Source organism: Oratosquilla oratoria, chromosome 1 (assembly GCF_046742065.1).
Source record: "Oratosquilla oratoria isolate Oo_2021 chromosome 1, ASM4674206v1, whole genome shotgun sequence".
Classification (NCBI taxonomy): domain Eukaryota; kingdom Metazoa; phylum Arthropoda; class Malacostraca; order Stomatopoda; family Squillidae; genus Oratosquilla; species Oratosquilla oratoria.
The window spans coordinates 32,785,950-32,811,215 of record NC_134777.1 but is presented as its reverse complement, the minus strand read 5'-3'; the positions used below and the strand labels follow the sequence as shown (position 1 = coordinate 32,811,215).

Genomic DNA, 25,266 nt, shown 5'->3' with positions numbered 1-25,266 from the left:
AAATTATGTAGGATACATTACCATGTTATGCTTTCATTAACCTTGTCATTACCAAAGGGGTGACAGAGTGATAGCCTGGCGACAAACATAATAATTAGTAAAAGTATATTCAGGAGAGATTGTTCGTCGCAGGAAAATGCGTTCAAACTCGTAGTCTGTTTACTTTCTGGAAGATATATAGTTTCGTGTTAACTCCTTATTTTCCTTTACAGCTTACCAATGTGGATGTGAATAGAAATATTCTCATTACTATTGTTGTAGTTAAATGCCGCATGTCTGTCATTGCCTAGAAAGGTATTGTCGGGGTTGTGCGAATTTAAATTGACTTATGTAAAACAATGGAGTAACAAATAAAAACAAGACATGTGACTACATATTTCTTGGAAGTTTTCTCAAACAGTTTCAAATATATATTTTATATATATTAAAATATTATTATATATTATATATAAATATATATTAAATATATATATTAGATATATATAAATAAATATATATTATAAATTATATATATATATCATATATATATATATATATATATATATATATATTATAAATTATATATATATATATATATATATATATATACATACATATATATATATATATATATATATATATATATTTAGAGGGCAGGATAGATAAGATGGGGGAGAGGGAGGGAGGGGGAATTTGGGGGTTTAGTGGAAAGAAGGAAATGGAAGGAAGTAAGAGTTATGATAGATGTGGGGCAGAACCCACTTGCTAAGTTAATTTATAGTCTTTTGGACTTTTTAGACTTATATATATATATATATATATATATATATATATATATATATATATATATATATATATATATATATATATATATATATATATATATATATATATATATTAAATATATATTATAAAATATATATTATATATATAATCATATTATATATAAATATATATTTTATATATATAGTTTCAAATATATATTTTGAAGGTGTGATCGTATAAGGGGTACTTTAAGTATCCAATCTTGTTATTTTTATAGTATACACGATTAAGAGTGTTTTGTGTGAATGATGTCCATTATGAGGTTATGCCGAAATGATTACTTGAATTACGCAATATTTGGTCATTTTTAGAGATACTAAAAAAAAAGGACAAATTTGCTACGCATCCTAGCCTGATTTAACCTTGAACGCAACTTATCTCTAGGACCGAGTTGTATTTCTGGGCCACCACAACCTTGCCAGACTGCAAAAACCCTAGCTGGAAATTGTGTCCCTCCACACACACACATACACATCAACTATTATAGTGCATTAGCAAATGAATATTCTCGTTCAAAGGGTAAAGTTTGTACAGCATAAACACATATTGGCAAATGTAATCTAATGTATTCGAATATCGTAATGGAACATAATCTATCGCAATTTGGCCACATGTATAATGTAATCTGACTCAATCTAAGATAATTTCACCTGCATTGAGTTTTAAGTGAGAAATTGTTTTATTTAGGCTTTCTGATACATGTATTAGTACAACCCAACCATCTCTGGGCACATACACAGCTGATCAGTTAATTTGATATTAATAAATATTCCTCTAAATGCTAAAGATAAGATAATAGTAAATATAGTGCTCGAAATTTCATAACATATCAAACAATATTTTAACAGGCGTCAGCAAAATATAGGGTTGTAAACCAGGTACCCTCTAATATAACTTACATTGTAAGTCCATTTTCGATGTGTTATGATTCTAAATATTAAATAATGCTTATTTCTGACAAACTCTGTCACCTAAGAAGAAAAATACCAACCTGGTATGAAATGGGCACTGCAGTCTGGAGTAGAGTTGGCTCTACAACTGCAATCCATCTCTCCCTTCTCTCGGTCTTAGAGGGACAACGATAACATTAGAGGTGTGCACACTTCTCTTGTCTGTTACTGCAGCCAACAGCTACACAAAATATCTCAATTTTTCTGACAAACTCCGAACTCTCTCTATCTATCTCTGTGTCTGTAACTCGCGTTAAACTTCCAATATGTCTGACCCCACAGTGAGCACGTGACCTGTGACGTCACATGAAACCCGTGAATTCTGTGCTTTGATTCTACTGGAAATTAGAATAGAAAAGTGCCACAAGGCCTGGGTGGCCGTACGTAGTCTTGGATATTCGTACGATCGAAATCAGTCTTTTTTTCAATTACAACAGAAAATGGGTGCAATTAAAGTGGTTGCATCTTGTCAGGGTCTAGTTTTCATTTGTCGGGTGACAGTCGTACGTAGGGTGGCCCAGACGTCCTCCTTTAGGCCGGACAGTCCTCCTTTTGAGCACTTTGTCCTCCATCCGGCGCAACCTCACGCCGGACGTACATTTGTCCTCCTTTCTTGGGGTGTGACAAAAGTAAATTAATAAAGATTAGATAAATAAACAAATAAATAACCCTAGGAATACAATAATGTCGTACAATTAAATTATGTGGGAGTACCCAGGCCAAGGTCAACGTTGGAACTCGACAGCCGAAGTAGACAGGAACTGCACAGGACCAATGCTGTGAACGTGTGATTGCATGATTCATATCTCATACATTGGGCTGTAGTCCTGAGGTGGCTACGGTGCAGTGCAGTTTGGCAATTCATTTATGAGATTAAGGAGTCTGAAAATGCCTAAAAGAAAGACTTTGTTTAACTCTGACTGAGCCAAAGACTTGGGCAATCAAAATGGGGATACAACTAGGTTTTGTGTTGTAACTGTAAGATATACAGGTATTTGTTTTTGTCGGTTTCGTTAGATATGAAAAATATTATTCACTTTCAGTTTATATATATATATATATATATATATATATATATATATATATATATATATATATATTACTGTATATTATAATCATCGATATACAGTGTCCTTTTTGGAAATTTGGAAATGGCCACCCTAGTCGTACGATTACCGTGAGACCAATCTTGAGTGTTCATTAATTTTTGTGACTGATCGTAGGATCCTCCCGTTTTACGACAGTTGCGCGACTTTTGTGCGAGTGGACCGATTGCACGGTTATTTGCACCAAGATCTAAGAATATAAGGTCTAACCACTTCCGACCGAATTTCGAGGCAGTTGGCGCAGCGGGCCCGTGAACGTCACCTGGCTGTTCAAAGTGGGGTTAGCGGGTCCTATAGCTGTCAGTTGAAGCTGGTCCGTCGTTCGAAAATGACGTCGCCTTCGCTCGCATCGCTCCACGCAATTAGTTATATTCTGACAAATATTATATAAAAAATATATAAAATATTATAATTCCTGTCTATATATATGAATATATAATATATATGATATATAATATATATATATATATAATATATAAAATATTATAGTTCCTGTCTTCCTTGGCGTTTCACAGTTTTCTTCAGTGTATCACAAAGAGAAAATGGACTCAGCCAAATGACGTCAGAAGCTGCGCAGAAGAATGTAAACGGTCTGACCTGTATATTTAGACCTTGATTTGCACCATAAGCAGGATTAGTCGTACGGTTCCACAACATAGCGGAGTCGTAAATTGCTGTGCGTCGGCCAGCCTGGATATTTATTGCCACGAACTTATCTCCCTCAAGATACAACCCCATGAATTCAGGTGAAGACCTCATTCACGGGCAGTTAATAGAGAGCAACAAACACGCATAGTTTTTGCTCTGTACATTTTAATTATAAATGTTCACAGCACTATGTAAAAACATAATACCTGTACTCGAATTCAACACAATTGTTTTACACTGCACTCGCAGACAATATATCACCACTGACAAGATGGGGAACTTTCACTGGCTAACTAAATCCATTTAACATAACAATAAACTTAAATAATAATGGTCTGAGGGGAACCAAGTGGTTCCACCAAGCTGAATGACTGAATGGCTGGACACCGTTTGCCACATTAAAGCAAACCAGCATGCATACACATGAAGGTGTTCCATACATTTTCATAATGATGCGTAGTCACTATGCATCATTATGAAAATGTATAAACATATGCCTGTTATATAGTATCACCTATCGCAACAATATATATGGGGTTCGTTCAACTAGTATCTATACACTTCGATTCCAGTTCAGCTTCAATAGCAGCTCCAGCTCCAATTTACTTTGTGTAAAGTCCACTCAATAAAATCTTCACTAAGCGTGCATTGTATAAATGCACCACCGGGCACACAATCACGATAGGTTGCAACTGTTGTGCAATTACTCACAACCAGTCGTGCATAGTCTTGGGTAGTTGTATGATAGTCGTGTGGTTAGTAGTGCTTTCAGTTGACAAGTCTTTTATAGGTCTTAAGACTAGTCTTGCAATATGACTGCTAGACTCAAATCACAGGATATATCTACGACTGATGTAAAAGTAAGGCAAATTGTAAATGGGTTGGGTCATAAGGTAGTTTAACACAAATGTTGTATTGAGGTCTGGAGGTGCCAGGTAAGGGTGGAGGAATGTGATAGCTCAGTCATTTGATGATTCTGGAATCTGGATGACATTGCACTTGTGGTTGATCCTGAAGAGATGCTGGAACAGATGGTGACTAAGGTTATGAATGGAGAAAATTGAGAGTAAATGTTAGCAAACATGTAACACTCAAGGTGTACAAGGACGTAATGAAGGTAGCATGTTGGCTGTAAGCATGAATAGCAAGGGTCAGAAAGAAATGGAGAGTTAGTGTTTGGAGTTGAATGTGGCAACGGGCAGGTATTAAAAGTCCAAGAAATCTTAGAGGCACTTCTACTGTGATAAGTGGTTATTTTGTATGCTTTTAAATGTTTTGTGGTCCTCTACCAATAATTATGTATCACCTAAAATATTTGTTTTTTCAGATTATGTCCTAATTTGTCTAAATTGGGCCAGACATTTTTGTCAACAGCAGTTACCATGGCTAGGTTGCTGCCATCACACAGTTGTTGAATATATATATATATATATATATTTATATATATCACTCACTCTGCTGGATCTTGAACCTCATGTAGATTCTGGTCCGCCAACAGTAAGCCTCTCCATGTCATTCAGTCCTGTGCTGCTTCCATCCGGGTTGCTTTATTCATTCCTCTTTTGTCCATCTCCACATCCACACCATCCATCCATCTCATTGTAGGTCTCCCTTTGGGTCTTCTTCCAGGCATTCTACCCATCATAACTCGTTTTGGAATTCTATGGTCCTCCATATGCACCACATGCCCAGCCCATCTCAATTTTGTTCTACTTATAACATCTGTTATTTTCTCTTGTTTAGTTATTTCTCTCAGCTCAGTATTGTGTTGCCCTCTCCACCTATTCTCATTTTCATCAAAAACTGGTCCAGTAATTCTCAAACACCAGTAGTCTTTGTTCCATTTGTTTTAAGCTCCATGTCTCACTTACATATAAATCTATAGGTCATAGGATTGTATTCTAGATTCTTAATTTTGTATTTCTTGATATACTTTTCTTCTCTAATATTGGTACAAGGTTAAAATAACATCTGTTTGCTGAAGCGATTCTTACATTTATTTCTATCTTCATCACGTTTCTATTTGTTACTGTTGCACCTAGATATCTGAAAATCAATTATATTCATTGGATAATGTTTTTTTGGCATTTGTATGTATTTTCTGTATATATGCCATGTTATTTCAATGTTTTTAGAGAAAAAATAAATTACAACAAATATTACTGAATGTCCCTAAAATTGATAATCACATTACATCGGTGATATAGTCAACACAACACTCGAGTCATCACAAGATACAAATATTCAATTATCCAATAAACATATTTTATTTTCTCCACACCATTCCAGTCAAATATCATAATCTATGAGATGCCCCCTCCCCCCCAAAAAAAAATTGCAGAATCTCCTGAAACTTCCTTGAACCTTCACCACCACCCCTGAACTTTCTTGAACATCCTAGCTGGTACCTTCCAGAGCATTCCTGAGCCTCCCAGGAACTTTTTTGGCACCTGTGGTCAGAGGCCACTAAAGACCAAAGGCAAAACAGGGCTCAGCACAACCAGTGATTCATCATTCCTTAGATAAATAATTTATATTTGCTATGTTTCTGCATAAGAAGGAGTTTTGTATATATAATATATAGTACACCTTACTTCAAACAGGGATTTCAAAATGAAACAACAAATCAAGTTAAGTTTGGCCATATTATTGTAAACATCAAGCTTTACAGTGGGTTCCATAAATAATAAACTGGAATTATTGTACCATAACACAATATCCATTATAGATATGAGTAATTGTCAAAGCCAGATAAAAGTGGCGTAAGCTCTGACACCACATCATGTGGAACAATGGAATCTTTCGATAAGTGAGGAAAAACGTGCGCCTGCTGTATCACAATCATAAATGTATTATCCGCAACTCAGTGAATAAGCTTTTGATTAAACTTACATAGTTTTTCTTTCTAAAATAAAAACTAATAGAATGAATATCAATATAGACAACTACTCCAAACATAACTATAAGTAACTTTATAACTAGTTAAAATGACAATGCTACTTAGGATCTAAAATCTTTGGTTTCTTTACCCCTGGATCACATCTTGTCATTCGCTTATCGTCTACAAGAGATTATCACCTTGAGAGATAATTCCAAGACGAAGCTGTACAAGCCCCAGCTTGATCTGCCATGCAAGGACAGGCCTCAATGTACTGTGAGATTCAATCAACTGAAATGCATCATATACAAAGCGTCTACTGTTTAATACCATTTCCTTAACAGGTCATGTGAGCATTGTCCACATACTAGGTTTCAAAATGCCTAGACGGTCAAGCTGGGAGGGTTATGATGCCTCTACAACAACATAAGGCCACAACCTTGCATGGCAAACATAATGGCTATTGAACAACAACAAACTTATTTTATTTCCATTGGCTCTTCGTCTGTTATTCCATCACATGGAAAAGGCTTTTGAAGCCAATGTGGAAACTTCCTGTGACATCACTGACTATTTGTGCCCCAGGAAGTTGCACTAACAGTGATGTACTTCAGAGTAGTCACCTAGCTGGCCCCATGTAGTTTTTTCACCTTGATCCTTGAAGAACTATAATGAAATGAATGACCTTGGGTAATTAATTACACTCAAAGGCATTTTGTGCCATACTTATCGGTACACATGATGTATATTCACAGCTTTACTTACATGGTGTACACAACTTGCATACACTAGGTCATGTAATCAGAATGTGGTCATCATCATTGTAATGATGGTGATGGTACAATGCTGTACAAAGTAGTGCAGTGCAATGTGCAGCATGCCGACCGTCACCAGCCACTATGTGAGAGTAAGATGTTGGAGGTGTGTGGTAGGCTCATTTACTATGTGAAGTGTCCCTACCTAAACCCTGCCCTCCCTCCCCCCCATACCTTTCTCCCTATGTACTGAAAGTGGTGAAACTACAAAGTGCTGTAGGCCTGGCACTTAAAATACAAGACCTGCTGCCCATATATATCTTATACCACAATGTACATGACACTTCTAAGAGTACACGCAGGAGAACAAGAGAAGCAACAGGCTCCCATATGAATTGTGTTCAACTTCTAAGCTGCATCTGTTAGAAAGATGACTCATATGGGAGTAAGAGCCTTTTTTAACTTGTTTATGTCTATGTCTATCTGTGATACCTGTGGTCTGCAAAATACCATTCTTAGCCTTTCCGTTCCATGAAGCTATAAAAATATGACAGATTCTGAGAGCAAGAGAATGGCACTGCATGTTTCCTTGAAAGATGATGATTCCAAATGTGAACAAGGATTTGTGAGGACACGAGGTGTATTCATGCGGGGACAGTGGATGCTGCAGCAGCCCTGCCACACAATATGCTTCCGCAGTTCACCAAGTTATTCACTGCCCACCTGCCATGACATTACTTGGTTACAGTAATGTGGCCAGGGCTAGGACACATGAAACTTTTAGATGAAATATCTGGAGCTACCAACATGAGAAGAAAGTCATGCATGATTATGTAACATCAAGTACAGACATTACATACCTAGTCCGTATATTATATGCTGACCATGATAATATGCAATTGTATGCAAGCATATTCAACACTTACACTGCAGCTTTCATACAAGATGGGTTAATGTTCTTTTTTTTACATTCAAGAATTATAGTTTCGAATGTTATGTCAACTGAAAATTTTAAACCTGGGTTGAATAAAGCTACTTATCCATAATGAAATAGCTCTGTGAAAACATTTGCCTGAGGCAATAAAACAACTCAAAAAAGACAGCTAAAGCAATGAAGCGTGGTTGGGGTTGCTTCTACAAACTTTGCTGCCAAAACCAAAAAGAATGTTAGGGCCTATGGTGGGATATTGGGGATTTTTCTCAGTTACAAGACCACTAGAGATATGACACCTTTCACTTCGCAATAGCAGGAGGCACAGAGAGTGTTGTGGGTTGACTGCCTCCAGAGGTGTGTCGTGTACGTCGACCCAATTTCGATCTAGTGTAAAGATGAGAAGAAAAATATATTGAGTATATTAATAATTGTCTTAGGGTATAAAACAGTACTATATAGCTGTATTATGTGCAAGGAAGCATTCATTCTTGCAGTCGTGTTTCATAACCAGATTTTTATCATACAGTACAATATCTATTTTAATACCAAATGTATTAAAGTTCGCCTTAAAACTGTGTATATTTCAAGGATACACTACTTCAAATGGCAATAAAGCTTTATTTGAAATCCACTTTTTATGCAAATTTTTACTCATTTTCATTAAATGCATTAAATGCATTTTTTTTGTTAATTTCTTTTCTCTAAGGCAACAACTTTACTAGACAGAGATATCTATACAACTGTTAACACATATTTGAAAGCCTGCATTTGGTTATAATCATGACAGTCAATGGAAAAAATATACTTACTAGGCAACTAGCTAACTTTGAAGTCTCATAATTTGTGACAAAGAATATCACATAAAAGCATTTCATTGAAACATTTACTTTACCTGATTTGTCCAGCAAGAAGAGGGTTGATTGCATACAACCAATCATGTACCTCCTTGTCTCCTAAGGTCTGTAGCAGGAAGCCACGTTGTTTTGTCACCACACTAGGATAAGGAAAACAATAAGATGAGTAAAATGATCAGTTTGCATAATTTTACCGCTTGATCCAAATCACTATATCAACTGATTACCAATCTATGTGAGATAGAGCACAGATTCTTGAACCTCAAGTTTTCTACTTTTTATATATATTGCAAGTACAGTACACAATATATATATACATATATATATATGTGTATATATATATATATATATATATATATATATATATATATATATATATATATATATATATATATATATATATATATATATATAAGAACAAGATGATGTTGAACAGGATTGAAATAAAACTGTAATCCACTTTCAGAGAAAAATAAGCTGAGGTATAGAGGTATCCGCATATTCTGACCACTATCTGTGGTCCTCTTCAGCAGATATGTACAGTATATAGTAAACAAGAATATATACAAAAAAAGGATGCACATTGGTGGAAGAAGACGAGTCTCATGTCACATGCCCTTGACGAGGTCAGGCATATGATTGACAAATATTGGTTCAGACAGGTATTGAGTTCAACTTTAGAGATTAATTTATCAAGTGCCAACACAGACACTTGGACCACTGAGCAAACCCTTCAAGATGGATCATCAAAATACTCTACCAACCAACAATCCCTACACACCCCACAGAAGAAGAAGAAGAAGAAAAAATATATATATATATATATATATATATATATATATACACACACACACACATACATAATAATAATAAACCGAGGTACAGAGGTATCCATATATTTTTATCACTATCTGCAGTCCTCTTCAGCAGATTGGTACAATAAATCGAGAACATGAATATAACAAAGAAAGAATATACAGGTAGTTCTCGTTTTGTGCGTGTTCTGTTTGTGCGAATTCGCTAAGATGCGACATTAAAAATATTATAATTAATTAAAATTGTGCGATCTGTTCGCTAAGATGCGATTTGCCCCAACCGCATTTCAAACAGTGCGCCAGATACGTAGTTCCGCTGCCTGCCGACAGGCGGCCGCTCCCGCTCCCAGTTCAATGTTTACAGCCCTCTCGTGTGTTTGCAGTCACAGCCAGTCCAGCCACTTTACTCATTCGTCAAAATGGCCCCAAAACGTCCTTCATCTTCTCCTGGAACCAGCAGCGGCCCTCCAGCTAAGAAAATACAGCGCAAGTCACTCACTCTGGCTAAGAAAATGGAAATTTTGAGCCGGTATGACCAAGGACAAAAAACTTCGATCGGTAGCCATAGAAACATCTTAATAAACAGCTCACTCAAAGAAGGTAAGATACCCGAGGACTGGAAAAACGCTAACATTGTACCAATACACAAAGGAGGAAACAAAGAAGAACCCACCAACTATAGGCCAGTATCACTAACAAGCACCATTGCCAAAATTTGTGAGAAAATAATCAAGAATAGATGGGTAAAACATCTGGAAGACAATGACATATTAAACCCAAGACAATTCGGATTCAGACAAGGAAGATCATGCTCCACAAACTTAATATGCTTTTACTCAAGACTAATAGACATAGTGCAAGAAAGAAATGGATGGGCTGATTGTGCATTCCTAGACTTGCAAAAAGCCTTTGACAAAGTACCACACAGAAAACTACTAAAAAAACTGGAACACATAGGAGGAATACAGGGAAACCTACTAAAATGGATAGAGGACTTTCTGACTGGTAGAAAGATGAGAGTAGTGCTCAGAGAAAAATATTCAGACTGGAAAGAGGTGATCAGTGGAGTACCGCAAGGATCTGTGCTGGCACCAATAATGTTTGCTATCTATATGAATGACATGGATGAGGACGTGAACTGCTACATGAGCTTCTTTGCCGATGACGCCAAACTGCTAAGGAAAATAGAAACTGATGAGGACTGTGAAGCACTGCAAGAAGACCTAAATAGGGTATGGAACTGGAGTCAGAAATGGGAAGTGGACTTTAATACTAAGAAGTGTAGCATAATGGAGTTTGGAAAAAGCAAAAACAGAATATCAGGAAAATATACAATTGGAACCAAAGAAGTAAAGAAAGTAGGATCCGAAAAAGATTTGGGAGTAATTATCACGAACGACTTGTCCTATGATATACAGATTAACAAAATTGTCGGGGAGACTTACAATTTGCTAAGATCAATAAAAGTGGCGTTTACATACTTGGACGAAGACATGATGAAAAAAATATTGGTTACATTGATAAGGCCTAGATTAGAGTATGCAGCGACATTGTGGTCCCCCAGTACCAAAAAGAATATAAAGAAAATAGAAAGAATCCAAAGAGCAGCTACAAAAATGGCACCTGCACTTGCAAACCTATCATACGAGGAGAGATTGGCTAAACTGGAGTTACCGACACTGGAGCAAAGAAGAGAGAGAGGTGACCTATTGACCATCTACAGAATCATGAAAGGCACAGAGGTACTCGATAGTGAGAACTTACTTAACTGGGACAAAAGAAACACAAGAGGACATGGAAAGAAAATAAAAAAACATAGCTATAGAAGAGAACTGAAGAAAAACAGTTTTCCTCATAGAGTTTTGGACACTTGGAACAAACTGGACAATGAAATAGTATGCGCAAAAACCATTCATGAGTTTAAAAACAAACTAGACACTGCAAGATACAAAGGCGGGACAACACGAGCATAGCTCCCCTTCCCGCAAAATACAACTAGGTAAATACAACTAGGTAAATATCCCATGCCTTGGGATTGGGGGAGAGCACACTGCGGCGCGTCCGAGACAATGCTGCAAAAATACGAGCAACTGTGGAAGCAGGTTCGTATAGGACATTGCAGAGGGTAGCCTACAGCAGATCGTCGGCCATGGAGAGGATCGAAAAAATGCTGGCGAATTGGATTCAACACCAGAACAAGAACAGCATTCCTGTTAGTTTGGCCATCATTCAGGAAAAAGCTAAAAGCCTCATTAACGACATCGAAGGAAATGACGGGCCAAATACATCCTTCCAAGCAAGTTCTGGTTGGTTTGCAAAATTTAAGCTAAGACACGGGTTTCATAACATCAAAATGACCGGAGAAGCAGCATCAGCAGACACAGAATCGGCCAGGAAATTCCCAGAGATGCTTAAGAAGACCCTGGAAGAAGGACAATACTCATCCAAGCAAGTGTTCAATGTAGACGAGACCGGCCTTTACTGGAAGAAGATGCCAGCGAGGACGTACATCGCACAGGAGGAGAAGACGGCGCCTGGTTTTAAGGCGTCCAAGGACCGCCTGACGCTGCTGCTGGGGGCCAACGCTGAGGGGGACTGCAGGCTGAAGCCTGTCCTCATCTATCACTCTCAGAACCCCAGAGCCCTTAAGGTAAGATTGGTTTATTTAATATTTATTTATTTATTCTACAGTTCTTATGTTGTTATTGTTATTGATTGTGTTAAATAATAAAATATTTAATACCGTTAATTAATCAGGGTTTGTGAAGTGTACACAAGTGACATTAAAAATACTTAGGTTTGTGATGCAAGCGACTGGCTTATACGTTTTCTTTGTTAAGAAAAAGGAGCGTGGCCACACCTTAATTCTCGGATAATTTGTGTGTTTCAGGGATATGACCGGGCTTTCCTGCCAGTCCATTGGTACGCCAACAAGAAGGGCTGGATGACTGGGAAAATATTCAGTGACTACTACAAGAACAAGTTGCACAGCGAGCTGAAAGCCTACTGCAACAAGGAAGGCATCCCCTTCAAGATCTTGTTGCTGGTAGACAATGCTCCCAGTCATCCAGCCAGTCTTGAAAATCTCAGCAACAACATCAAGCTGGCCTTTCTGCCTCCCAACACGACTTCTCTGCTGCAGCCCTGTGACCAGGGGCTGATTCAAACCTTCAAGTCCTACTACCTGAGGTCTACGATGGCTGCTGCAGTAAAGAAAACGAACGAGATGAACAAGACGCTGCGAGATTTCTGGAAGAATTTTACAATAAAAGATGCTGTAACCTTTATCAAGCAGTCCTGGGATGAAGTGCCAACGAAATGTCTGAATGGTGTTTGGAAAAAACTGTGTCCTCAGTTTGTTCATTCCTTCGAAGACTTCAATGTGGACGACATCGTTTCGAAGGCAAACAAGGACACAATCAGCTATGCCCAGGATTTAGGCCTTGATGAAGTGGAGGAAGAGGACATTGATCAACTGCTTCAGTCACACAGACAAGAATTGAGCAATGAAGACCTGCTGGACATCGAAGAAGAGAACAAGAGGGAAAGAGAAGAAGCAGAAGCGACGGCAGCGGCAAACAAGGCTGAGGGAGGACGGACGCTCACTGCCACTGTTATCAGTGAAGCATTAGGAAAAATAAAAGAAGGTTTTGCCATGCTGGAAGAACACGACCCCAATGTTGAACGAAGCACCACAATCACAAGAAAGTGTATGGACACACTTTTCTGCTACACTCAAATGCAGACTGAATTTCAAAAGAAAAACCGCCAGACCACCATGCTGGAGTTTTTCAATAAACCGCCTGTGCAACCAGTGACAGAAGAGGAAGAGGAAGTGGATGACCCTGAAGCTATAGGAGAGGAAGTGGAAGTGGAAGTGGATGTGCCAGAGGAGGTGGACAGCACAGACGAAGATGGCGAGTGACTGTGAGGGACTGTGAGAAGTGAGGGAGCATCGTGTTGAGTGTTAATGGGTGCTTTATTTACACTTTATTTACACATTAGTGTTACTTATAGGTTTAGAACTATACATTTTTAGAACATGTTCACTTTATTAGTCAAATAAATGTGTTTTTCGTTCAAAAAATGGAAGTTTTTTGGGCCAAAACCCGCATCCCCCCTATTATCCATTGTTTCTTATGGGGAAAATATGTTTTTTTTGTGCGATTTCAGTTTGTGCGAAGCCTGTAGGAACCCATATCTCGCACAAAACGAGAACTACCTGTACATTAGTGGAACAAGGAGAGCCTCATGTCACATGCCCTTGATGAGGTCAGACATGATTGAAAGGTATTGAGTTCAGCTTTGAGGAATAATTTATCAACTGGTAACACATACACACTTGGACTACTGAGCAAGCCCTTCAAGATAGATCACCAAAGTCTATACTCTACCAGCCAACAATCCCTAGACATTTCACAAGAAGAAGAAGAAAATCTAGTAAAAACCTGAATGGCACGCTTGTGCTCAGGACATTACCCAGCATTGAAGCAGTCTATTCTTCTATATGTATATCAAAGGCTTCTTCCCCCTTATAAGGTAAGTAGCCAGTAAAGGCTTTACCTAACCCCAACCCATTTCACTCCCATCTCACTGCCTAGGTCAGAATCAATGCAGCAAGAGAGTGATAATGATTTGGTGTAACATCATATATTCCCCCTATCAGGAGGCTAGGACTGTGCCCCATACAGAGGACTTTGTAGCATAAAATTTTATGAACCATACTCTTGGTCCAACTCGCTAGTGGATGGGGTTGAACTACCGTCATCTCTACCTCTGCTGTAGGAAGCAATGCAACCATCACAAAATTGGCCTGGCCACAGCTTTAAACTACCCCAGATGAAACCACCACACAAATGATTTAGAATATCTCATACTACAATACCCTATACTAACAATCTTTGGGCAATTACAAACTACAGTATAAGGTCTTTTAACCGGCACGAGTGGGACCAAAGACGTGCTGGAAAGGGGAAATCCCGGTTACGAGAAGGAATATTAAAAAAATACATTTATTGCCTTTATTCATAGAGTACTTAAATAAAATTCATTCAATGGCTTCACTTTTGTTGTTTATTTATTTACCAGTATATTCATATTTATTTATCTTTATTTATTTTCATGAAATCACGTATGTCTCTTTGTTTAGAATGTTTGTCTCTCTGCATTAAAAATTCATTTTGAAGACAGTGAAGAGACATCACGTCGTGAGTCCCCATGTAGGTGCACTGCTCCGCAAACTTGATAAATGTTGCCAATCCTTTAGCGGCATCCTTCCACGTTACTCTTGGCTCTGGGTCATCTTCCTCTTCACTATCAGCCTCTGTTTCCTTACCATGCTTCTCCTCAATCACTGCCTGAATGATTTCGTCGTCAGTTTGGGTGGGGGTGATAGCTTCGTCATTATCGACCTCCATCCACTCCTGAAGAGCTTCATCAGTGACGCTAAGCTTAGCACTACCACGCATATCCTTCAACTCAGCCATCACTGCCTTCCTTTGCTGTCGGTATGTGTTTGAGTGTTGAGAGAGTTGCTAATAGACAGTCGCACGCTTAACATCAGGCGTCTTATTACAGTGGGCACTGGGCCTGATGGAGCGGCGGGATTTGTGGGAGATGGCAGGAAAGATGCGCGCTACCTCTGGCGGCGGTGGGAGTGGCGCGGGAATTTTAAATTTTATTTTTTCGAATTTTTACATTTTTATACAAAATTGTTATTTCCTCGTGAATAATATGCCGGTTATAAGAAGGAGCTGGATACGAGAAAAACGGATAAAAGAGCTTTTACTGTATATCTTCCATATGATTTGTGGACTTGCCACTGCAACTACCTTTCCCTCCCTATCTTCCTTCACATTTAGCAACTTCCTTAAATACTCTGACCATCTACCTCTTACTGCTGTCTCTTCCAGTATCATCTCTCCATCTGCACCTTTTACCTTTTCTTCTCTACTTGATTCCCCCCTTCCTCTCTTAATTTCCTTTCAAAAACATCATTTTATTACTTTAAAGTTTTCTGTCATACTCTTACCCCATTTCATATCTGCTCTCCTCTTTGCCTCCTTTATCTTATGGTTAACTTCTCTTCTCTTTTCTTTGTACTTCTTATATGATTCTCTCACACTATTTTGTAAGCAATCTGTGAATGCTTGTTTCTTCTCTTTTACAACATTCTTTGCTTCATCATCCCACCTCTCCTGTCCTCCTTGTTCCACACACCATCTTTGCACACCTTAAGACTATCTTCTTGAAACATCCCCATTCCTCCTCCACTCCTAGTTCTACTCTATCCTTCACTCCCTCCCACTCTTCTCTCAGCTTCTTCTCAGATTTAAAAATGAACTGAATTGATAAATTCTTACCTTCGGTTCCAATGTAAAAAAGTGGAAAATTTCTGTTCCAGTGATTAGGATTTCTGATCATTTAGAATTCCATTTATACGGTGTCTTACCATACTCAGAGAAGCACCTTATCTAAAGAATTCTTGATAGTGATCAATTTAAACTCACCTGAAAGAATTTGGAACACGGACCATTGCCTGTTGGTCCTCGGAATATTCTATCTGTGCAGTGGCTAAGTTGATGAGTCCGCGCTCTACTGGATCACGGTCATCACGGAAGATAAATACATACGGGCGTCGAACCACCTGATAACATGAAAACCAGGGTAAATTCCAAATTTATTTCAGATGAATGATGGAATAATAGAAAGTGAACATTCTGCAAATGAAATGTATAGGTCAACTATACTTACAACCCATCGCTTGATCCAAGTGTTGGTTCGGTCATCGAGAACATTGAGGTAACCTTTGCGACTCACAACAGGAGAAATGCGAATTTCTTCTACCTCAGGCACAAAGAGTGGCATAGATCGGTGCTCCACAAGGGGAGATGAATCACGGGAGTCCGTAGGGGAGGCAAGAGGTGAGGAGGAGGAAGTGTTGGAAGGTCGTACTGCTGACCCACCTAATGGAATGTGCATGTCTGGCAAAGGTGCACGTGGACGCTCAGGAGACATTAATCTGTATTAAGAAATTAAGAAGACTGTCAAAAGATAAAAAAGGAGAAATTATATGAATCACTGATTATAAATATAATTTCAATAAAAGTTCAATGAATTGTGTGGATGTAGCTTACTCAGTTGAGGTGGAAGAACAAGAGGAGGTGACGGAAGTTGTGAGTGCATCAGCTTCCTCACTAGGAGTCTGTGCTGGTGTCTCCTGCTTAGATGATTGAGGAGGGCGACCCTTAATATGTTAGAAAAAAGAATCCTTAGAAAACGGTACTGAATTTGCTCTATAAGAATGAGATATAGTACTTATTCAGTATCCATAGCATGGAATATATGGTGATATCAAAGAGAGTGTCTGGAAGAGTACTGGATGTGAACATGTTGAAGGGAGAGCACAGTAAAATGTCTCATCATCATTTGGCAGAAGGTTGTGAGTGAACAAAAAAAAAAAAAAAAAAGAGCAACAGGAAAAGGAAGGAAAATAGAGAGGCAGTGAAAAGGACTGAGTTGAGTAACAAAGGGGAAAAATATTATATGAGTACTTTAGAGTCTCTAAAAATATAGAAAATGCAGTGAAAGACATGGTGGAAGGAGTTGAAAAATAAAGGATGTGTTTTGAGGATGAAGTTTTGAAATATCCATAAATGGTGTGTGGGGTGAGGCAAATGGGTGGAAGAAGAAAGTATAATGAATGGTGTAATGAAAAGATGAATATAGCATTAGCTGAACAGTGGTAGGTTCATGAGGAATGGTTGCAAAGAAGAAATAAGAATGTATATAAGTACATAGTAAAGAGGGTGAAAGCAAACTGAATGGTAAGCGAGGCCAAAAGAAAAACAAATATGAGGTGGGGTAGACATTTGTCTAATTTTTTTTTAAAAGAATAAAGATTTTAAAAAGCATGTGAAGAACAGTCTGATAAAGAGAAGGTGAAAGGAGTAGAAAGGTAGATATTAGTGGATGAGAGGGCTGTGAAAGAGAAATTAACTGAGTACTTCATGGAGTTGCTGAATATTGAGAATGACAGAGGCTGTGACTATAACTGTGGGAGATACTAGAAGAATGACTGATGGGTGAAGATAATGACAGGACAATTATGAGACAAAAGGCATAAGTAGCAATGAGTAAAGCATCACAATTAGATGGGTGTAATGTGGAGCATCTGATAAAGAATGGCTGGTGAGGTTCAATGTGCATCTCAGGGAAGGAAGTGTCCAGATTGAATAGAGACATGTATTTCTATGTGTAGCTCCACTATATATGGGGAAGGGAGATAAGTATTAATGTAATAATTTTAGATGGATTAGTTTGTTGAGTGTGGGTGGTAAGGTATATGAACATATGCTGAGAGTAATAATTATAACTGTTGCCTTGAGTTTCACTGGTAGGAAATTTACAGCCTCACATAGGTTGGTACTAGTTCTTGGGCCCTTTAACAGATCTTTCTGGGAAGAAATACTAAATTTTTGTTTGCATTTATTAGTGTGGGAATTTTTCTATGTCATCAGTAGTAGAAGAATGTAAGCAGTCATGGTTGTCAGATCACATTGTGTGAGTTAACAGAGATTGTGGGCCTAATTCTTAAACCAAATGTAAGCCACCTCCATCATGAGGATGTTGATGGGTTTTAAAGATAGACAGTAGGGAGATGATTCTCTTTGATGTCTGTCTTGTAGGATCATCATTTGCAGGTATCCTTAACTGAGGATATTAGGAGGGGAACAGAAATACTATTAAATTTTGTGTCAGTCAATTTTCTGGCTCTTTCCGGTAAAATTTAATTTTCTTGTGTCTAATAGTCATGTACAGAAAAGGAGCTATAATTGTGCAGTCCTGTCTATGTCTCCACTAATTAATTTTTTTTTTATATCAATTTATTATTTTCTATAGCTATATACCAATAGGCTTCTTCTTCCCTATACAGGAGGTAGCTACCCAAGCTATGCACCCACTTCCACCCATTACCTATTTTCCTTTTATCTTAGCTCTTTGTGGATGAAGAGTCATCACTGTCCCATGTCCACTGCTCAGGTCAGAAGTAATGCAGCAAGACACAGCACATCCATGGCAGAACCAGCTGCTTTATTTGCACAATGACCCTCCCTCCTTGTATGTGAAAGTAGAGATGGAGAGAAATCTCTTCAGGCTGAAACATCTAAAGCCCATTCATAACCATTCTTCACTCACACATATCTCTTACCTTCTCCCTTTCCTGCTCAAGAGACATTCGCTTTTACTCAAAGCCCCTTTCACCCCATCCATCCATCTTATTCTTGGTCTTCCTCTTAAGTTCACTCCATCCATCTCTGCCTTCCACACTCTTTTTGCTAGTCTTTCCTCATTCATTCTTTCCATGTGCCCAAACCATCCCGAAAATCTTTTATCTACCCTAACTGCAAGCTCCCTTTCCAACCCTGCTCTCCTCCTCATTTCTAACTCTAACCATCATTGTAACACCCACCATATTTCCCAAACACTTCATCTTAAAACATTTAAATTTCTCCTTTGTGCCTCCCTTATACTCCAATCTCTGTCCCATATAGTATCATAGGCACAATCACCCTCTCATACAGTCTTCTCACTGCATCCATCCCCCGATATCTGTTTCTCATGACACTTTTCATTCCCCCAAGACATTTACTTGGTTCCCTCATTTTACACTTTACCTTCACTCCCACTCTTCCATTTCCTGCTGCATGTGACCCTAAATATATAAAACAATCCACTTTCTCTAACTTCTTTCCTTTAAGGCTTACCTCCAACTTACTCCTACCCTTACTTGTACTTCTCATCACCTTGTTTTTACTCACATTTACTTTCAACTTCCTCCTAATGCATGCCATCCCAAATTCTATCAACAACTGCCTCAGACCCTCCTCTGACCCAGTCACAAACCCTGTCATCAGCAAATAACAAATGGCTCACCTCTCACTTCCCCTATCTCTAACCATTTCCTCTCCTTTGCTGATCACTCTTGCATCTACCTCCTATATCACCTGATCCATTCACACATTGAATAGCCATGGTGACATAACACAACCCTGGTGCTGCCTCACTTTTACCTGAAACCATTCACTCTCACCATTCCCAACCTTAGCACAAGTTTTACTATTCATGAAAGAACTTTTTACTGCCTTTAACAGCTTTCCCTTTACCCCATACATTTGCAATACCTCCCACAAAGCCTTCCTGTCTACCCTGTCATAAGCCTTCTCCAAATACATAAAGACCTCCACAAAAAATCCTTATCTTTTGCCAAAGAGTTCTCACAAATCAGCCTTACAAAAAATAAATAAATAAGATAATATATAAAAAAAATAATAATAATAAATTAACTTACACTATTTCTCACCAACTACTCCCTCTGGTCCCCTCCCAATCCTCTCAATGTCCTCCCATATATCTTTCCACCTACACTCAACAAACTATATACCAAGGGCCTCTTCCCCATTAGAAGGGAGGAAGCAAGTCAAGGCACACACCCACTCCCACCCATTCCACTCCCATCCACCACCCATTGTTTCCCTCTCATCTTAGCTCCTCATGAATGAAGGGTCATCCATGTCTCATGCCAGCAAGTTATAGTGCATCTAAAAGTACTGCATTGACATTTGTCTTTTTTTTCTTTGTAAAGTGGAACTGTACAAGCACTCCTCCAGTCCTCCAGCACATTCCCCTTTCATAGGCACACATTATACAACCTCACCAACCAATCTACTTTAGCCATTCCTCCCTCTGCCAGACACTTTACAAAACACTTATCCAATCTAGGTGCCTTATCAGCTCTAATCATTTTCAATGCTCTTTGTACCTTGTCTTTACCTATATCCCTGTCATTTTCTTTTTCCATCCCAATCATCTTCCTTGTTCCTCCCACTGCTACAACCAATCAATTCCTGACCTCCACATTCAACAACTCTTTGAAATATTCTACCAATCTTCCCCTAACAGTCTTCACTTCCATTACCATCTGTCAATGTGCAACTTTTACCTTTTTCTCTCTACCTAACTCACGCCCCCCTGCTCTCTTCACTTCCTTCCAAAAAATTTTTTTTCAGCATTTTGTCATAATTCTACCCCATTTTACATCTGCTCTCCTCTTTACCTTCCTCACATTATGTTTTGCTTCTCTTCTTCCTGTAACTCTCATGTGCTTCCAAAGTCCCACCCCACATATGCTCACTTCTCTTCTGCTACTACCTTCACCTCTTCATCCCACCATTCACTACCCTTCTTTCTATTCCCATCCTCATCTCCCATACAGTACCATCTTTGCACACTTTGTCACTTCATACTTAGAACATACCCTTCTACTCCTGCCTCCCCTCTCTCCCTCACCACTTTACATACATCTCTTAGTTTCTCTAGGTATTCCTTCTCCTTTTCCTTTTAATTCATTTTGTTAACTCTTGGCATCTCTCTACCTCACACTTTTTCTCTCCTCTTCCAATTTTCCTCCACACTCAATTTCCCTTATACCAAAAATTTATCTGACACTTCCCCACTATCTCTGAAAACATGAACATCCAGAAGTCTTCTAATCCTTCCTTTTGATACCATTACATAGTCCTTTAATGCCCTATCAACCACCCTTCTGTCCACCACCCTTTCCTATCTATACTTACTTATGCTTTTAGATTGGAATAATACCTCTTTTAGGCTATCCCACAAGCTGATGCATGTATTTACCTAGTTGTATCTTACAGGATAGGGAGCTAAGCTTGTGGTGTCCCATCTTTGCATCTCACAGTGTCTAGTTTGCTCTTAAATTCATGTATAGTTTTTGCACACACTATTGTTTTATCCAGTTTGTTCCAGATATCTACCATTGGATTCATTCAATTTTCTTTATATCCTTTTTGGTACTAGGTGACCACAGTGTTGCAGCATACCTTGGTCTAGGCCTTATTAGTGTGACTAGTATTTTTTTAAACCATTTCTTCATCTAAGTCGGTAAAAGACACCTTTATTGATCTTAGCAAGTTGTAAGATTATCCGACAATTTTGTTTATTAGGGGACAAGTCATTTGAGATAATTACTCCTAGGTCTTTTTCAGTTTCCACTTTCTTCACTTTGTTACAGTTTTATATTGTTCTGATATTCTTGTTTCACTTTTTCTGAACTTCATTATGCTTCATTTCTTTATATTGAAGTCCATTTCCTACTTCTGACTCTATTTCCAAACCTTGTTTAGGTCTCTCTGTAGTGATTCACAATCCGTTTTGGTTTTCACTTTCCTCAGAAATTTAGCATCATCTGCAAAGAAGCTCATGTAACATACCACATCTTCATCCATGTCATTCACATAAATAGCAAACATTATTGGAGCTAATACCAATCCCTGTGGAACTCCACTAATCTCCTCCTAAGCTGAAATATTTTCTCTGGGCACTATGATTTTTGTGCCATGCAAGAAATCCTCCATCCAAAATAGTAATTTACCTTGTATCCCTCCTACCTTTTCCAATTTTTAAAATTATTTTTTGTGTGGTACTTCATCAAAGGCTTTTTGTAAGTCTAGGAAAGTACAGTCAACCCATCCATCCCTTTCTTGTATCATATCTATTTAGTCTTGAGTAGAAACAGATTAAGTTTGGCACATGATCTTCCCTGTCTGAATTCAACTTGTCTTGGGTTTATTACATTATTTTCTTCCAGGTGTTTTATCCATCTATTCTTAATGATTTTTTTTCACAAATATTGGCTACAGTGCTTGTTAGGGAGACCAGCCTGCAATTTGTTGGTTCTTCTTTGTTTCCTCCTTTATATATTGGTACAATAATAGCATTTTTTCAGTCCTTTGGTATTTTTCCTTCTTTGAGTGAGCAACTTATGTTATATATTTTGTCCATTAATTCTTCTTTACATTCTTTTAGTATCCAATTTGCAATTCTGTCTGGGCTGTGTGATTTCCTGACATCAAGGTTTGTTAGTTGATCCATTATTTCTTTTTGTGTTATTGTTATTTCCCTCATGGGGGGTGATCACACTTCAATTCCTTCATCCCAATGCTGTACTTTTTCTCTAGTGAAAACTGACTTGAAGTGGTTGTTCATGACTTCAGCCATTTCTAAATCTTCTGTATATTCTATATTTCTGTGGTGTAGTTTCACCATTTCCTGTTTATTTTTAAGTTTACCATTCACATATCTATAGAATAGTTTGGGTTGATCTTTACATTTTTCTATGATGTCTTTTTCATAGTTTCTTTTTTCCTCTCTGTGCACTTTTACATATTCATTTCTATGGTTGATATATATTTGCCACTTTCTATTTTCTTTTTATCTTTTTTCCATCTTTTCCAAGCTTTATCTCTTCTATCTTTCACCTCACTGCATCTTCTGTTGAACCAGCACTTAATGTACACCTTTTCCTGTTTCTGTCTTGGTACATATTTATTCACTCCTTCATTATAAATTTCCATCAAAATCATCCATTTCTCTTCCACTTGGGTCTCCTTGAAAAAGTTTTCCCAATTTGCATTTTGAAAGAATTTCTTAAGTTTCCCAAAGTTTGTTTTGTTGTACATCAGTCTTCCTTTTCTGTATATTTTATTTCTATCTATATATATTTACTCTAGTTCAACCTCTATCAGTATGTGGTCACTCTTTCCAAATGGTGTCTTGTATTAGATTTTATCCACAATTTCAGGTTCTGTTGTAAATGTTAAATCTGGTCTTGAGGGTTCTTCATTACTTCTATATATGGTATTTTATCCATTGTGTAATTGTATATTCTATAGTCATGTCAAGTAACACATTTCCCCATAGATCCTCTACTCCTTTCATTATCATCTCTTCCCAACAGATTTCCTTGCAGTTAAAATCTCCCATAAGTACCAGATTATCTCCATCCTTCAGCATTTTGTTTAATGAGTGCCTTGTATCTTCTAACATTTTTGAATGCTCGCCCTCTTTCCAAGAGCCAATTTTTGGGGGCACATAAACCACAATAAATTTTTACTTTTCATGTCACTGTCTTCAACTTTTATCATGATCATTTCCACACTGTTTTTACCCTCTGTAATCTTCATTACATTTAAGTTTTTCTTGTCCAAAAACATGATTCCTCACCCTGTTTCTCGTTTCCGTTTTTAATCCAATAATTATATAACCCTTGTCCAACACTATTTGGTGGTAGTGGACCCCTTAATTTTGTCTCCATAATTCTCAGTCTGGTTTTTCTTCTGACAGGTAATCATTCAGTTCACTCAATCCTGATATTAATCCATCTATATTAGTGTAGGCCACTTTTTTTTTCTTCTCCATCCTGTTTTCTGTTCCTTTCACTTCACTTACCTTGGTGTGCCATTTTCTCAGCCTCATGTCTAAGACTCTCCACCAGAACTCCTTGCTTTCAGTCTCTGTTCTTTTTGCATTTTTTTTAATCTTCATCTCTTAAGTGTCTTCTCTCTCTTTCCTCAACATTCATTTCCCTTTTCATCCATATATTGTTGTAATATTCACTCTTTGCTAACTTACCTGATTTTGCCAGTATGTCTTCTGCTACCATTTTTTATCTTAGTTTTATCTTTATAGAGTTCAATTTCTTATTTTTAGAATTTGTCCCATTCTATCTATTTCTATTTCTTTTTCTACTTCTTGGTCATTGTCTTGTAATTCTTTTAGAATTGTTTTTTCCATTTCTTTTTCTACTTTTTCTCTCAACTACCTAACCAAACCATGCTTTTCCTTTAGTCCATATACTACAATACACTTTTTTCTACCCACTGTATCTCTGACCCAATTTCCTTTTTCTTTAATTATTTGAATAATTGTGTCCTTTGCATTTTCCTGCATCTGTTTCCTGCATCTATTTCTTTAAAAGCTATCTCTTCATTTTCTCTGTTTTCATTCCATTTCTTAATCTTCTGGAAATTTTCCTCACCTAGATTTTTTTCAATTCTTTCTGACATTGCCTGTATTTGTGATTTACCTCTTTTTTAAATTCTCACTATTGGTAGTATCATCGTTTTTCATATTTTCTTTTTCACATTTAACCTCAATTAGTTCTTTTTTAATTCACTTAACTCATTATTTATTTCAGAATTCTTCTTCTTTAGTTTACATATCTCTCTATTGACTTCAAAATAGTCTCCTTAAAATCACAATCTCTTTCCTTAATTCCATGAATTCTCTCTCCCACAAGTTTCTATCAAAATTCATCTCCCTTTCCATGTCTATTTGACTCAAATTTCTTTTTTCGTACTTACCAAAGCCAGAAAATAGGTCATTGCTGTACAATCTACCAATCCCTTTCAGGGTTTCAAAGCCTCTATTTACATTTAGTTTCGGTATACTGCTTCCTGAAGGCTTGCGTTTATGTCAACATTTGAATAAAACTTGTCACCATTTTCTCTTGATCTACCTTGGTTCCCTTGCATTTTCTCATGATAGACACATTCAACACTGCATAGAGATCATTTTGGGCAATCACAAGTGCTTCCCCTCCCACTCAATATAACCCAAGCCTCTTGCTTTCCTTGCATCATTGAGAATTTTTGTGTAAAT

The 25,266-nt window shown here is 37.7% G+C and overlaps 1 protein-coding gene across 16 annotated transcripts in view; it reads right to left on the bottom strand.

Moving 5' to 3' along the window:
- Positions 1-6,134: 6,134 nt before the first annotated feature.
- Positions 6,135-25,266, bottom strand: part of unc-104 (kinesin family member unc-104) — a 400,417-nt gene continuing 381,285 nt past the window's right edge. For 15 of the 16 annotated variants that reach the window (XM_076197529.1, XM_076197534.1, XM_076197523.1 and 12 more), the window contains 5 exons: positions 16,881-16,990; positions 16,498-16,765; positions 16,254-16,390; positions 8,968-9,069; positions 6,135-8,459 (listed from right to left, as the gene is read on the bottom strand). In XM_076197529.1, coding sequence (XP_076053644.1) covers positions 8,375-8,459; positions 8,968-9,069; positions 16,254-16,390; positions 16,498-16,765; positions 16,881-16,990 — 702 coding nt within the window. In that variant the 3' untranslated portion in view covers positions 6,135-8,374. Of the gene's footprint in view, positions 8,460-8,963; positions 9,070-16,253; positions 16,391-16,497; positions 16,766-16,880; positions 16,991-25,266 lie in introns of those variants that run through there. The other variant, XM_076197590.1, reaches the window with a different exon arrangement.